This window comes from Melanerpes formicivorus, unplaced genomic scaffold, assembly GCF_026170545.1.
Source record: "Melanerpes formicivorus ecotype bairdi unplaced genomic scaffold, bMelFor1.0.p_v2 SCAF_5, whole genome shotgun sequence".
NCBI classification, from domain to species: Eukaryota; Metazoa; Chordata; class Aves; order Piciformes; family Picidae; genus Melanerpes; species Melanerpes formicivorus.
In genome coordinates, this window is record NW_027142357.1 from 31,251,595 (window position 1) to 31,263,883 (window position 12,289).

Consider the following 12,289-nt stretch of genomic DNA (forward strand, 5'->3'; position numbering starts at 1 on the left):
GCCTCACAGCCCAGGAACAAAAAAACCCAGAAGCCACCACCAAGACCCAAACCAAAGACAAGAAATTATTCCATGTAACCACACCGGCGGTCACTCTTTGCCCGGGTACCTGCCTGGCTGGCAGCCGACAGCTGTGCCGTGTCCCCGCGGTTATACATCGGAGGGGAGACACGGCAGCGGTGCAGACCGGTGGTGCACATCCAAACGGATGTGGAGCGCACGGGGGTACGAAATAAAAAAATCCCCCCCCGCCGTTCTGGAGTGTCGGTACCCGCACCTGTACCCGGCCCGCCCCGCCGGCAGCAGCTGGGCCCCCGCCCGCAGCGCGCTACTGCGCGGAGCGGCCGCGCCCCGCAGAGGGGCTGCCCCGGCGGGCCCCGGCCTGGCTCAGGAAGTGCCGGTAGGGAAGCGGCGGGGGCGGCCGCCGGGGGCCGGGCCGGGCTGGGCTGGGCTGTCAGCGCGGCGAGGGGCAGCGGCGGCGGCGCGGGGGAGCGGAGCAGGTCGGAACAATAGCGGGTGGAAGGGAGGGGGCCGGCTGCGGCGGGGGGGGGCTTGGCACCGGCACCCCGCCCTGGGCCGCGCCGCCCAGCATAGCCCAGCGCAGCCCGGGGGCAGCGCAGCCCAGCCCCGGGGCAGCCGCCCCGCAGGCACCGCGGAAAGGATGATCCGGGCGGCGCTCGGCAGGGCTCGCTGCTAAACGCTCCTCCATCCCTCCCTCCTCTTCTCCCTCCCTCTTTCTCTCTCTCGGCTCTCTTCCTCTCTAACTCACTGGATATTACCAGCCGCTGGGCTCGCCGCCGCCGCTCCCCCAGCCATGAATCCCGCCGAAGGGGCGGCAGAGGAAGGCGCTGTCCCCGACTCCGAGGTGGATGCTTTCTTCCGAACAGGTAAGAGAGCCACGGGGAAGGAGCCGAAGGAGAGCCGGGCCCTCCCTCCGCCGCGGGATGCGGGGCTGGCGGTGGTTCGGGCACCGTCGGCAGCGGAGCCGCGGGGAGGGGAGAGGAGGGGAATGGAAGGGGGTCCCCGCCTGCCTCCTCGCTTTGTCTGCCGCAGCCCCTCTGCTTGTCCGTGCTGGGGTCTCCCCTCCCGCCCCCGGGAGGATGCTACAGCGCTCCCGCCGCCGCCTGCCTCGGATGGGGACTTGGCCAGGCACCCGCCCCGGGCAGGTACAAAAGCCCCGCGGGGATGCTCGGGCAGAGTTGCCGCGTTGTCGCCCCCGCGGGAGGCTTGTGCCGGCTGGGCCCCGCCAGGTTCCCGGCCGGGACAGCGGCGGCCTCCCGGGTACCGGCTGGTATTTGGGAGTAGAGCCGGTTGCCTGCCCTGCCCACCCCGCTCCGTCCGGGCGAAGCGCCGGGCGCTGCCGCTGCCCCTGGCCGCCCCTCCTGCTACCCTCGTGGGGGGCAGTGAGGGCAAAAGCCGCCCCGGGCAGCGCTCGCCGCAGCCGCGCTACCGGTCGGGGATGCTGACCCCGCGGGCACGGGCTCGCAAAGTCTGAGGGCTGGGTGAGAGCCCAGGGTTTCACTCTGCCCTTTCGGAAGATGCTGAAATGGAGCTGAAGTGTATCTGGGATACATAGCGCGTGGTGTGGGGCCTTCGCTAACGATGCAGTGGCTAATTAAATTCTCCGGGCAGTGGGTATGTGCCGGGGTCCCCACTGCACCACCCGTTATGTGTGGTGGTGTTTGTGTGGGAGCCCTCAGCTCTGAAACATGGCTTTGCACAGGATCAGCATCTCGACTGAAACAACTTGTGGTTTGCTCCCCGCCCTGCCCCTCCCCCGACAAAATCTTGAGAAAGTATTATAGGCTTCTTGGTAGATTTTTTTAATTAAAAATGGTAAAGGATTAAATGCTTGTTTCATAAGGGGATTAACCCTTTTAGGCTAGGACTGACATTTACTGCCGCAGCTGTTTGTCAAGTCTTTGCTTTTCAGCTGTTTTTGTCCTTCTACCTGCTCATTAGCTACACACAGTGCTTTGAGCTCCAGTTACAAAAAACAATTATGTAATCATCAAAACTTTAAAGAAGTAAAATCCTGAAGGCCTGCAGCAGCTCCCTGCTATGGTAGACTGCACCCCGTTTATGTGAAAACCCTTTGATCTAGAGGATAACTATAATAAGGTCTGGCTGTGTGCATCTTGTGATCGACAGGCCATTAAGCCATAGGATATTTGCCTGTTGATAGCCTACCTGGTTACAAGCTAATTTCCTAAGTTTCAACAATTTCAGATTTGTCTAAAAAAAGAAAAGGAACCTATCAATTTTCCTTTTAAAAGAAACCTGTTAATTAAAGTTCCCCCCACCTTTTCTTTCTCTCCCTTCCTTCACCCAAAGGGGAACCATTTCTCTGTTACACTGCCTTCTCAACATGAGCATGTTAGCAGAATTGAATTTTGGAGTGAGTCAAGGCTGTCTTGCTTACATCAAAAAAGTGTTCTTAAATGAGAAATAAGCACAGGGACTCATGTGACCAGACATTTCTTCAAGTCTGCCTCTCTCACCTGGAATTTCACCTGTAGACCTGGGAATATAGTTGTTACTTTTATTGTTTAACCTGGAGATTTCAGAAAGTCTCCTAATACCTCTGCTTCTAAAGGACACAAAATCCCAGGAACCTGGGCCTGGAAGGGATGCCTAGGCCATGTTCTTTCACTGAAGCATACTTGCACAGGCCATCCCTGATGGTTGTCCACCTTAAGCGTAATTGAAGGAGACAGCAAAATTCTTGTTTCTGCACCATTATGTAGCATCTTGTGTCCAAAATGATGGCATGAAAAAAACCCTTCACTTCTTTGTAACTCACTTTTATTGTCAGCGGTTTGCAATGGCCAGGCAGTGTCACTGAGGAGTGGGGGAAAAGCACGAGAGCAGGCATGGCTGGCCTGGAATTGCACTCTTGGTTTCCTGCATTGTTTGTGCACCGTTCACTTCGGGGTTTGTGCACTGCTGTTGTGCCTGTCTGAGGATGGGTTTAATGGATGGCAGAGGGAACAGCTGAGGTGAAGCTTAGGAAAACAACTGTAGACAGGACACAACTGATTCTTTGATTGCTTGTTTTGGTTGTTAATGGCAGTCTTGCCTGGTTAAGGACCCTGTTAGAGATTCTGATTTGTAGTTACTGCAGAGACCTGCACTAACTGAACATCTTTTCCCTTAATATTAGCTTTTTCCTTCTATTTCTTCTGTCCTGACTTGTGTTCTGAGTTAGCAAAGCATAACCACTGTGGCTTATGTTCATATCAGATGAAAAATGAACCTTTGTTGTTGGAAGATTAGCTGATCCAACAGCACAAGTGTACTCTAAACTGCCTAAACTCTTCCCAAATTCATGGCTACTGCATGGAAAAGCATGAACTCATTATTCTCAGTGAAAGAAACGGAGTCCAAAGAACGAATACCTCACTGCAAGGCTTTTAGCACCAGCTGGCCTTTGCACTGAGCCGGGAGGATCGATAGGCTGCTCTCTGGTACCAGCAGCAGAGGCTGATGCTGGGGATGGCGCCGCACGGGGAGCTGCTCCCCCAGCAGCGCCCAAGCACTCGGGGGTTGCAGCGGTCCCTTATCAGAGATTACAGTTGAGACAGCAGCTCTCTGAGCTCTAGCTGGAAAGTTGAACTGAAGGAATTAACACGAGGTAATAAAGGAAGGTCTGTTCTGGTGCTTACACTGATGAGAATTAGGAATGAATTTTTAAGAAAAGGGCTGATTTAACACCTGTGTGGCTCATGCTGGCAGTCAGTTAAACCTCCCCCGGGACAGGCAGGGTAGGGATTGTTCTAATTTTCATCATCAGATATATGCAGAGAGTAATTCAGTCTTCTTCTAGAGAATTACTTCCATGTAATTGGGATAAAAATTAGCAGGCAGAGGGACTTTAAGGGCAGAAATTATTATTGTGGTCTCCAGCTCTGATTTCTGGGATAACACAGGCTGCTGAGTCGAGGCAGTAATTTCAGTGTGATGTCTATTGCTTCTGTTTGAGTAAGGAGCCAAATCTATGCCTAATTATTCCTTATTAAGTTTCTTAAGTCTATTTTGGTGACAAATAAAATATGATCAAGTTGTCTGGAACTCTGTGTCCTGTATTAAATGTGTACTGAGGCTTTTATATTGCATGGAACTGAATCCAAATACTTGTTTCAAACATCAAGTAAGTCACTTTGCAAAGAATACAAATGATGGATATCCCTTGGATGCTAATATAGATGGAAAGCTTTACCTTCACGCTTAAGCTGCAGGAGTTTCTGCAGAGTGTTTTGGAAGCAGAGGTGAAACATACAAGGAAATCTTTTACCAAATTGTAAATATTTATAGAGGTCAGTGGCAGAACAGTTTAGCAAACTACCAATTACTGGCAAGGATAATTATCAATATTTCTTATCCACCAGCAGGTTCAGTTTTATTTTCTACTTTATTTTTCTGGCACTTAAGGGTAACATTGATTATATCTGATACAAAGATGCTGACTTTGTCATTGATACTTCCTGTGAGTGAGCAGAAAATTGATATTGTTCCATCTTCTTTGACTACAATGAATTACTCTGTCTGCTTTCTGCTTTCCATCAACCGTTATACTTTCAGCGTTGTTCATTTATGCACAAGTGACTGGCAACTTTGCTACTAAATAACTTCAAAATGATTGGCAGTGTCCAGGCTGTTTGAACAATAGATGAGCTTGAAGTGATGCCTGCACAGAAGTGCTCCTTGAGGTTGATGGAATCAAGTGTCTCCTCGTAAGGCAGATAAATGAATTCAATTGAGATGTCACTGGGGGTGAGATGTTTGTGTAATGCCCAACTTCCTCACCTAGAGACTTTATAAGACCTGGTCTGGTAATGTGTGCTGATGAAAAAGGCTCTATTATAGAAAAGACTGTCAGGTTGTACCTGCCACTTTGAAAGTTCATTTGTTTTTTAGGGTGATAACTGCTAATTAAAATCTGTGCCACTCTCTGGAGGCTTTGACTTCTAACCCTGTCAGGAATATGAGTTTTGTTCCTTTCCTTATTTCATGGCTTTTGTTTTTTCTCATGTGATTGGCATGGAGGAAGAAGATGTTTATCATACCACGGGTGGGGACCCAAATCTTTCCAAACCTCTGTCTCTAGGTACTTCAGTGCATGGGGAAGGCTGTGTGACTCTCCCTTGGTTTTGACCTGTGTTCTCCTCAGGACTCTGAGAGAGCTCTGCTAGACTGGGAATTGGCATGTAGATGTGACAGTGGGCATGAAGGTGAATCAGGTGGTCTTGGTGGGAATGAGTGTTCTCTTCCCACTCTCACCCTGCAGATGCTGCTCAGAAATGGGACAGAACCTGTTGATTTGTTTGGCCTTGTGACAAAAGGGAAGTATCTCTTTTTGTCTAATCCTGAAAGGGAGCCATTTAAATTAGCACTTTGTGTTCAGAAAAGGCATTTATTTCCCACATTTTTTGACTTCTTCCTCACTCAAAAGTACATATAGGGCAACAAGAGTGACATCTGGTAGTCATTTACAATGTGTTTCTTCTGGATGAGATTGCATTGTTATAGGCCAGTAGGAAGATATTTATTCTATTTGATATTAATTCAATTAACGCTGAACAGAATTACTTCCAGAGAAAGAGGCTTTTCACACCCAGCTTCTGTTCAGAGCCAGTATGTACTGAATTCAGCTCACAGTCCTGGATTTCCAGGACAGGGTACAAGAGTGCAAGTTACAGCACAGGTGCAAGCTTATAGCACAGATGTTAGCAAAGGCCACAGGCAATGCAATAAGACTTGATACAATACATACAGGAGTTCCTGGGGGAGTGACCTGTTGCTTATGCTGTGTTTTAGGGTTGAAACTATGAAAGAAGAAAAGTGCTATCCCCAAGTCATCAGAGTAGCTCTGTACCATCTTCCCGGTGCTGATATAGATGATTTTGCGTGTGGCCTTAGATGGCTGTGTGTGTCTTAGGCTGATGAGCTGCACAAATGCAAGGGAGCACCCAACTTGGCCAGGCAAATAGAACTACTGCTGTTTCCCACTGCCTGCCACCCATAGTGTATTTTATCAAGTCTTGTAATAATAACATGCTGGGAAAACATGAGGGTTTAAAAAGCAGGAGCAACTTTGATGGGTTTGGTGGTGGAGTTTCTTTTTGGGTTTAATTTCCAAGCACACCCTTGGGTTAAGAGCCTGCTGGGGAGTCCTCCAACCAGGCAGGTGCTCAGGGCCTCTTGAAAGTTGGGGATGAAGTATTCTGTTATTTCAGCTGCTGTGACCTTATGGTCTCTAGGAAGGTTGATTATGGATGTATAGCAGCTTTATTGCTCCATGGCGACACGTACCATACAGTACCCAGTGGTATTTTAAGTCCTTCATAGTTATATCAAAGAAAATACTTATGGAGTATTAGGCCTTATAAACCCATAGTGCTGTGTGTTTTACGGCTGGAACTTCAAGTAAGTCACAAAGCAACTTAGAGGTATTTGTGCTTTTTGTTTGATTTGGACTGGTGTCTTGCTTTTAATATTTCTTTGGACAAACAACTCCCGTTTTACAGCCCTGCGTGGCACACGCACCCTGTGTTTAACTGAAGGAACTCTGCCACTTGGGGAATTTTGCCTAGCAAATCTGGCAAGAGCAACAGCGAGTATTACAATATATGTGTTGTAAATGAAAGCTGGGTATAAAAAGAGAAGTCAATTTTGATTGTCTGAATGGAGAACCCTAAAGTGTGGAAAGTCGTAAAAGAAAGATGGCATAATATTTTGAATTTTATCTGTCCCACTGAGTTCTGGGACAGATTCTGTTACTGTTGTGGTAGATCCAGAGCGCTTAGGGGAACTGTTAGGGAGTTTTCATGCATGTAACTGAAAACAGAACTTGGCTGAGGCATCCCGATGGCAGACACAAATCTAGGTGCGAGTCAGTCACCAACGGGATACGTGGACTCGAATGTGTTGAAATAGGATTTAGAGGAGGTCCTGGGTTAACACAGCTCATACTCACAAAGCCCCACTCTCCCCACACAGAAGTGAGGGAAAGTGACACACAAAAAGAGATAGAGCTGAGATAAAGAGTTTTACTGGAAATGATAGAATACACAATTACCTTGGTGCAGAAAAGTGCAGCAAAATGCAGAAGCAGTAGCAGAAGGAGTGATCTCTCCCACCCCGACCCACAACCAGCCCAGCGGAAAAGACCAACAGTGGAGACTGGAATCAGCAACTGGAACAGGAAGCCTCTCATGTTACAATCTGAACTTCAAGCCCCATGATACTTTGCTCCAACTAACACTTCCAGTTTTGATGCTGTCATGATGGCAGCATGTTACTGAATGTCCTCATCAAATTCAACTCAACCCATGACAGAGGAATTTGCGTTATGGATGGAGTAATATTTCAGCAGAATATTTAAGTATTCATGTCATATTTCAGGTTTGTTTCAGAGTGAGCCCAATATTTGAATCCAGAAAGAAGGGTTTCTTTCTGTTGTAAGTCATTGCAAAAATCACTACATACATGATGACTGTGGAATAACATTAGATACAGTTGCATTCCATTTATTTAATTCTGAACTATTCAGCAGATCCAAAGTGGTATATTATAATTATGTAGGTGCAATGCTGGTGTGTGAAAGACCACGTATCACAGTATCACCAAGGCTGGAAGATACCTCAAAGATCATGAAGTCCAAACCATCACCACAGACCGGAGACTCCACCACCTCCCTGGGCAGCATATTCCAATGGCAAACGACTCTCTCAGTGAAAAAGTTTCTCCTCACTTCGAGCCTAAACTTCCCCTGGTGCAGCTTGAGACTGTGTCCTCTTGTTCTGCTGCTGGTTGCTTGAGAGAAAAGACCAACTCCTTCCTGGCTACAACCACCCTTCAGGTAGATGTAGAGAGCAATGAGGTCTCCCCTGAGCCTCCTCTTCTCCAGGCTAAACAATCCCAGCTCCCTCAGCCTCTCCTCGTAGGGCTTGTGCTTGAGGCCTCTCCCCAGCCTCGTTGCCCTTCTCTGGATACGTTCAAGAGTCTCAATGTTCTCCTTAAACTGAGGGGCCCAGAACTGGACACAGTACTCAAAGCTGTGGCCTAACCAGTGCAGAGTACAGGGGTACAATGACTTCCCTGCTCCTGCTTTTAACATTTGTTAAAAGTTTCTGTAATTCCTGTTTCCTAATCAAAGGTTTAAGAGACAATTATCTTTCTATTTTTAAATATAAATATTAATTTTGTTTGCTCATTTTCATTAATTAGTGCTTGGAATGAGTTGTGGTTTATTGGGGTTCTTTCTCCCTTATCAACACGTGTGGCTTTGTTACTAAAGTCCAGGAGTGTTTTCTGCTTCTTCCAAATTACACAGCATAATGACTGAGAACATATAGGCACATAGGCCTGTTTTCTCGCACTCCCACTTCAAGGCAACAATTTGCCATTAAAACTAAAAATGAAATGTCTTCCCCCCCCCCTTTAATTATATGAACCAGCATTTCAGTTTCATTGATGGAACAAAACTACCATAATTAGGCAGTCTGTACTTTTTAGTGTAAGGTCACATTATGCTTCACTGAGAATAATAAGAGGAAATGATCTTCAATTTAACATCTCAGTGACTGGCAGAGCAGCTGCTCTGGTCATTTCTGTTAGTGAAGTGGCCTTGGGAAGAAGGATGAGTGTGTTTTGTTTGTGAGAGAAATTAAATTAACCTTGTCGTGTAATTGGTACCCGTGTAGATTTAAGGGAGTTTTCAGGTTTTTTGAACTATTTGTGTGCGTGTGTGTGTGTGCACATACAACAACCTATGCTGAAGACAGGGCAGAAGGCATGCCTTACCTTTTAAAATAAAATCATTACAAAGGAAGATTTGGTTCCACCATCTTGCTCTCCTCCAGGGATTGTGAACCTTTCTTTGAGAAGTGAGCACTTGGTGACATAGTAAAAGCAGTAGGTCAGGCAGGCTCTGGTGCAGTTGGGCTATGAAAAGTGGTAGTTGGCTCAGGTTGATTTGTTACCTGAGATTAAAATATATCTAGCAAGAAGAGCTCTGCCAGGGTTTCCCGGTAATACCAGAGCTGTTGGCATGGTTCCTGCCTCCTGGAGTGTACCCTGGCACTCCCGCTGGTTTAATGGCAACTGGCAGCCTACGTTGGGAGCAGCATCCTCAGCTGGAAACAATAGTGTCTGATTCTTGTTTGTCAGCTGGGACAATAGCCCTGCTGATGGGCTGTGGTGAAGGAGAGCAGGCTTCCTTTGTATGGCAGTGCAGGCATGGCAGATGGCTAATTGGACATGATAAACCACGGGGGCAATGGGGGAGAAAAAGGAGATCTGCAGGGATTATCAGTTTGTATCCCCTGTGTTAGGGGGAAAAAAAGATGTGTTTTGAAGATGTTATCAGCTTTAGCTCTTTGCCGTGAATATATCATTCTATAGTGAGGAAAGGGGACATCCTAACTAAAGTCTGTCCTTAGCTGGTGTGACGTCCCCTTTATTAGCTGGGAGCAAATTGTATTACTGTATGGGAAGGTAGGCAAGTGCATGGCCTCCGGAGATGCTGGCATGGCACTTAGGAAAATTAGCAGTGCATATTTTTCACCCGTCTTGTAAGTGAATGTCAAACTGTTGTGCCAAACAGCATCCATGCTGAAAACAAAGAGCTTTGCAGCAGCGCTTTTCAGGAATGAAAAGTTATGGTCTACCATAGATTGTTGTGATACAAATAGACATCCGTCAGTGTGGAAGCCCTGAGAAGCTAAGCTGATTAGCAAAGACAGAATTAATTTGTTTCAGTATATTTTATTAGACTCACTAGAGTGTACATTGTGAAGCCAAAACCTCAGGCCCTTGCTCAAAGAAATTTTTGTTTATTTAAAACATCTTACTGAAAAAGGGAATGAAAGCCTTAAGGCTAGGACCACAAAGATGATCATCAGAGGTGTGGAACACCTCTCCTGTGAAGAAAGACAGAGTTGGTGTTGTTCAACCAGGAGAAGAAAAGAGAAGGTACCAGGGAGAGCTTATTGCAACCTTTCAATGTTTAAAGGGAGCCTATAAGAAAGATGAGGACAGACATTTATCAGAACCTGTTGCAACAGGGCAAGGAGTAATTATTTTGTACTTAGGCTAGATATATGGAAGAAATGTTGTACACTTAGGGTGATGAAACACTGGCACAGGTTGCCTAGAGAGAGGTGGTAGATGTCCCATCCCTGGAAACATTGCAGGGCCTTTGAGCAACCTGAGCTAGTTGAAGGTGTTCCTACTCACTGCAGGGGTGTTTGACTAGATGACCTTTAAAGCTCTCTTCCAAACCATTCTGTTTCTAAAGCATGTTCCAATCCCAGGCAGTTACCGATATGAGATGTGTAGGCTTAGCTGGAGGCTTTGGTTTCTCTGAGTCCACAGCTCATTAGCATCAGGCAGAAGTTCATCCAACTGGATGCATTTTAATTCCTCTGTTTTTTTTTGCACCCCCTTAGTTAAACAGCAAGAGAAAGCACACCACAGCTTTGGGAGTGGATGGACAATTTCTGTTCATCTCTGGCTTTAATTCCCTGTTTTGTAAAATGGTATCAAAGGCCTGCAATACTTTGCTATTTTAGTGTCTTTCATCATCATCATGTTATGGGATATAACAGATACATTTAAATTGTAGTAAGAATAAATCTCTAAGAGTTTAAAAAAAATAGCTAGCAAGAAATATGCAGAACCCTGTGGAAGCAGATTTACTTTCGGTGGAAATGTCTAGACTGTGTTTCTCTTCCACTGTTTACTACTGTCTTTTCCCATGGGACAACTTCAGTGAAAACTCCAGATTGAAAGTTTCAGCAGGCTGCCTTTGGTTTCAGCAGGCCCTTCAAGTTCTCTGCCTGTCAGTCTGTGTAGCTTTTGAAGCTATAGGTACAAAAGACCAGTTTTTGCATGGGTGCAGTAAAACTTCCATAGGGCTGTCCTTCTATAGGACCTACAATATTGTCGTTATGTTACAATGGTTCTTCTGACAGAGTTTATTATTTGTATTATTGCCTCAGTCACTGATTAATTCCTTCTGAAGCAGATGCTGCTTGAACACTAAACAAAAAGATGGTCCTTGCCATCAAGTGCTGCTGATAAAAGCTGTCAAGTGGATTGTGAATTCATTTAACCAAAGACTTGTCCTTCAATTTGCTTTGCTTTTAAACACATCTGAAGGACAAGCCAAAGGAGTTACAGAATCTAGCACTGGGTCTGGAGCAGATGGCTGAGAATACAGTACAAGCAGAAAAATAGGGAAGAAATGAGAAAACTGTAGGGAAACCTGAAAAAAATAAATGGAAGAATCTGATAAAGTTATCTGGCAGAACACTTCAGAGCTGGAGGATGCTTGGCTGAGAACAGGATTGCAGTCTGCATCCTCTGTGGAAGGGAAACGAGTGATGTCAGTGTGAGGAAGGTCAGAAGCCAAAGGAAATTGCAAAATGAGACAATAAGAGGTTTGATTTGAGTTGTAGCTTTTGGGATGGAAAGCCAAACGTCGATTTTTTAACACATGAGAGAAAAAAAACATTGGCAGACCTTGGCTACCTAGTGAAAGGAGGGAACAGGCAAAGCCTGTGCTCAGAAGGCGGAAAACAGCCATAGGAGGTTACTGCAAAACACAGGAAAAATAACAAGGTTTTCTCTTCTAGCAGATGCCCCTCACCATTGAATATCATTACTTTCACGCTGCAGTCTTCTACTGTTGACTGCACCAAATGCCTGCCTTGCTTTGATGCTGTGGAGAGAAGGCATTTCCCTATGGGGCAAAGACACAGAGCCAACATCCTTGGGTGCTCTGCTTCACGTTTAATGCCTCTTGCTCACAGAAATGTGTCACAAGGAGCTGTCGTCTTTGGATCTGACTGCCACTGTGTTTGCAGCAATTTAACTTTCCTGTTCTGCTGTTCTGTGCTGAGGCAGACAGTTCAGGAGTGATGCTAATAGAATCAGTCTGAAGTGTTCAGATAAATTTAGTCCGAAAGAGCAAGTCAGGCCTACCGGGTAAATAGTAATGATCCTGTGAGCTTTGAGGACTTAGAGCTACAGTGTACGAATCTCCCATTAACAGCTTGCTCCTGTTCAACTCAACCCTGCTCAAAAGTTAGCTGGGGTGTTGAAGAGGTCAGCTGTTTGTTACAGATTCTTGTTAGCCTATAATCTGTCTGCTGCTTCAGGTTATTTATCAAATTCCTGATCAAAACAGTCTTGAACTCTTTGAGGCTAGGAGAAAATTGTTAACACAGTCAGTTTAAAACACCTCTGCTGCTAAAGCTGAAAAGAGGTAAAACTCTGATTAGAT

The 12,289-nt window shown here is 46.2% G+C and overlaps 1 protein-coding gene across 7 annotated transcripts in view; it reads left to right on the top strand.

Annotated features, from left to right (window-relative positions):
- Positions 1–533: 533 nt before the first annotated feature.
- KALRN (kalirin RhoGEF kinase) overlaps positions 534–12,289 on the top strand; it is a 556,957-nt gene continuing 545,201 nt past the window's right edge. For 3 of the 7 annotated variants that reach the window (XM_068139015.1, XM_068139017.1, XM_068139016.1), the window contains exon 1: positions 546–887. In XM_068139015.1, the coding sequence (XP_067995116.1) occupies positions 815–887 (73 nt within the window). In that variant the 5' untranslated portion in view covers positions 546–814. Of the gene's footprint in view, positions 888–12,289 lie in introns of all 7 variants that reach the window. The other 4 variants (XM_068139021.1, XM_068139024.1, XM_068139019.1 and 1 more) reach the window with 4 other exon arrangements.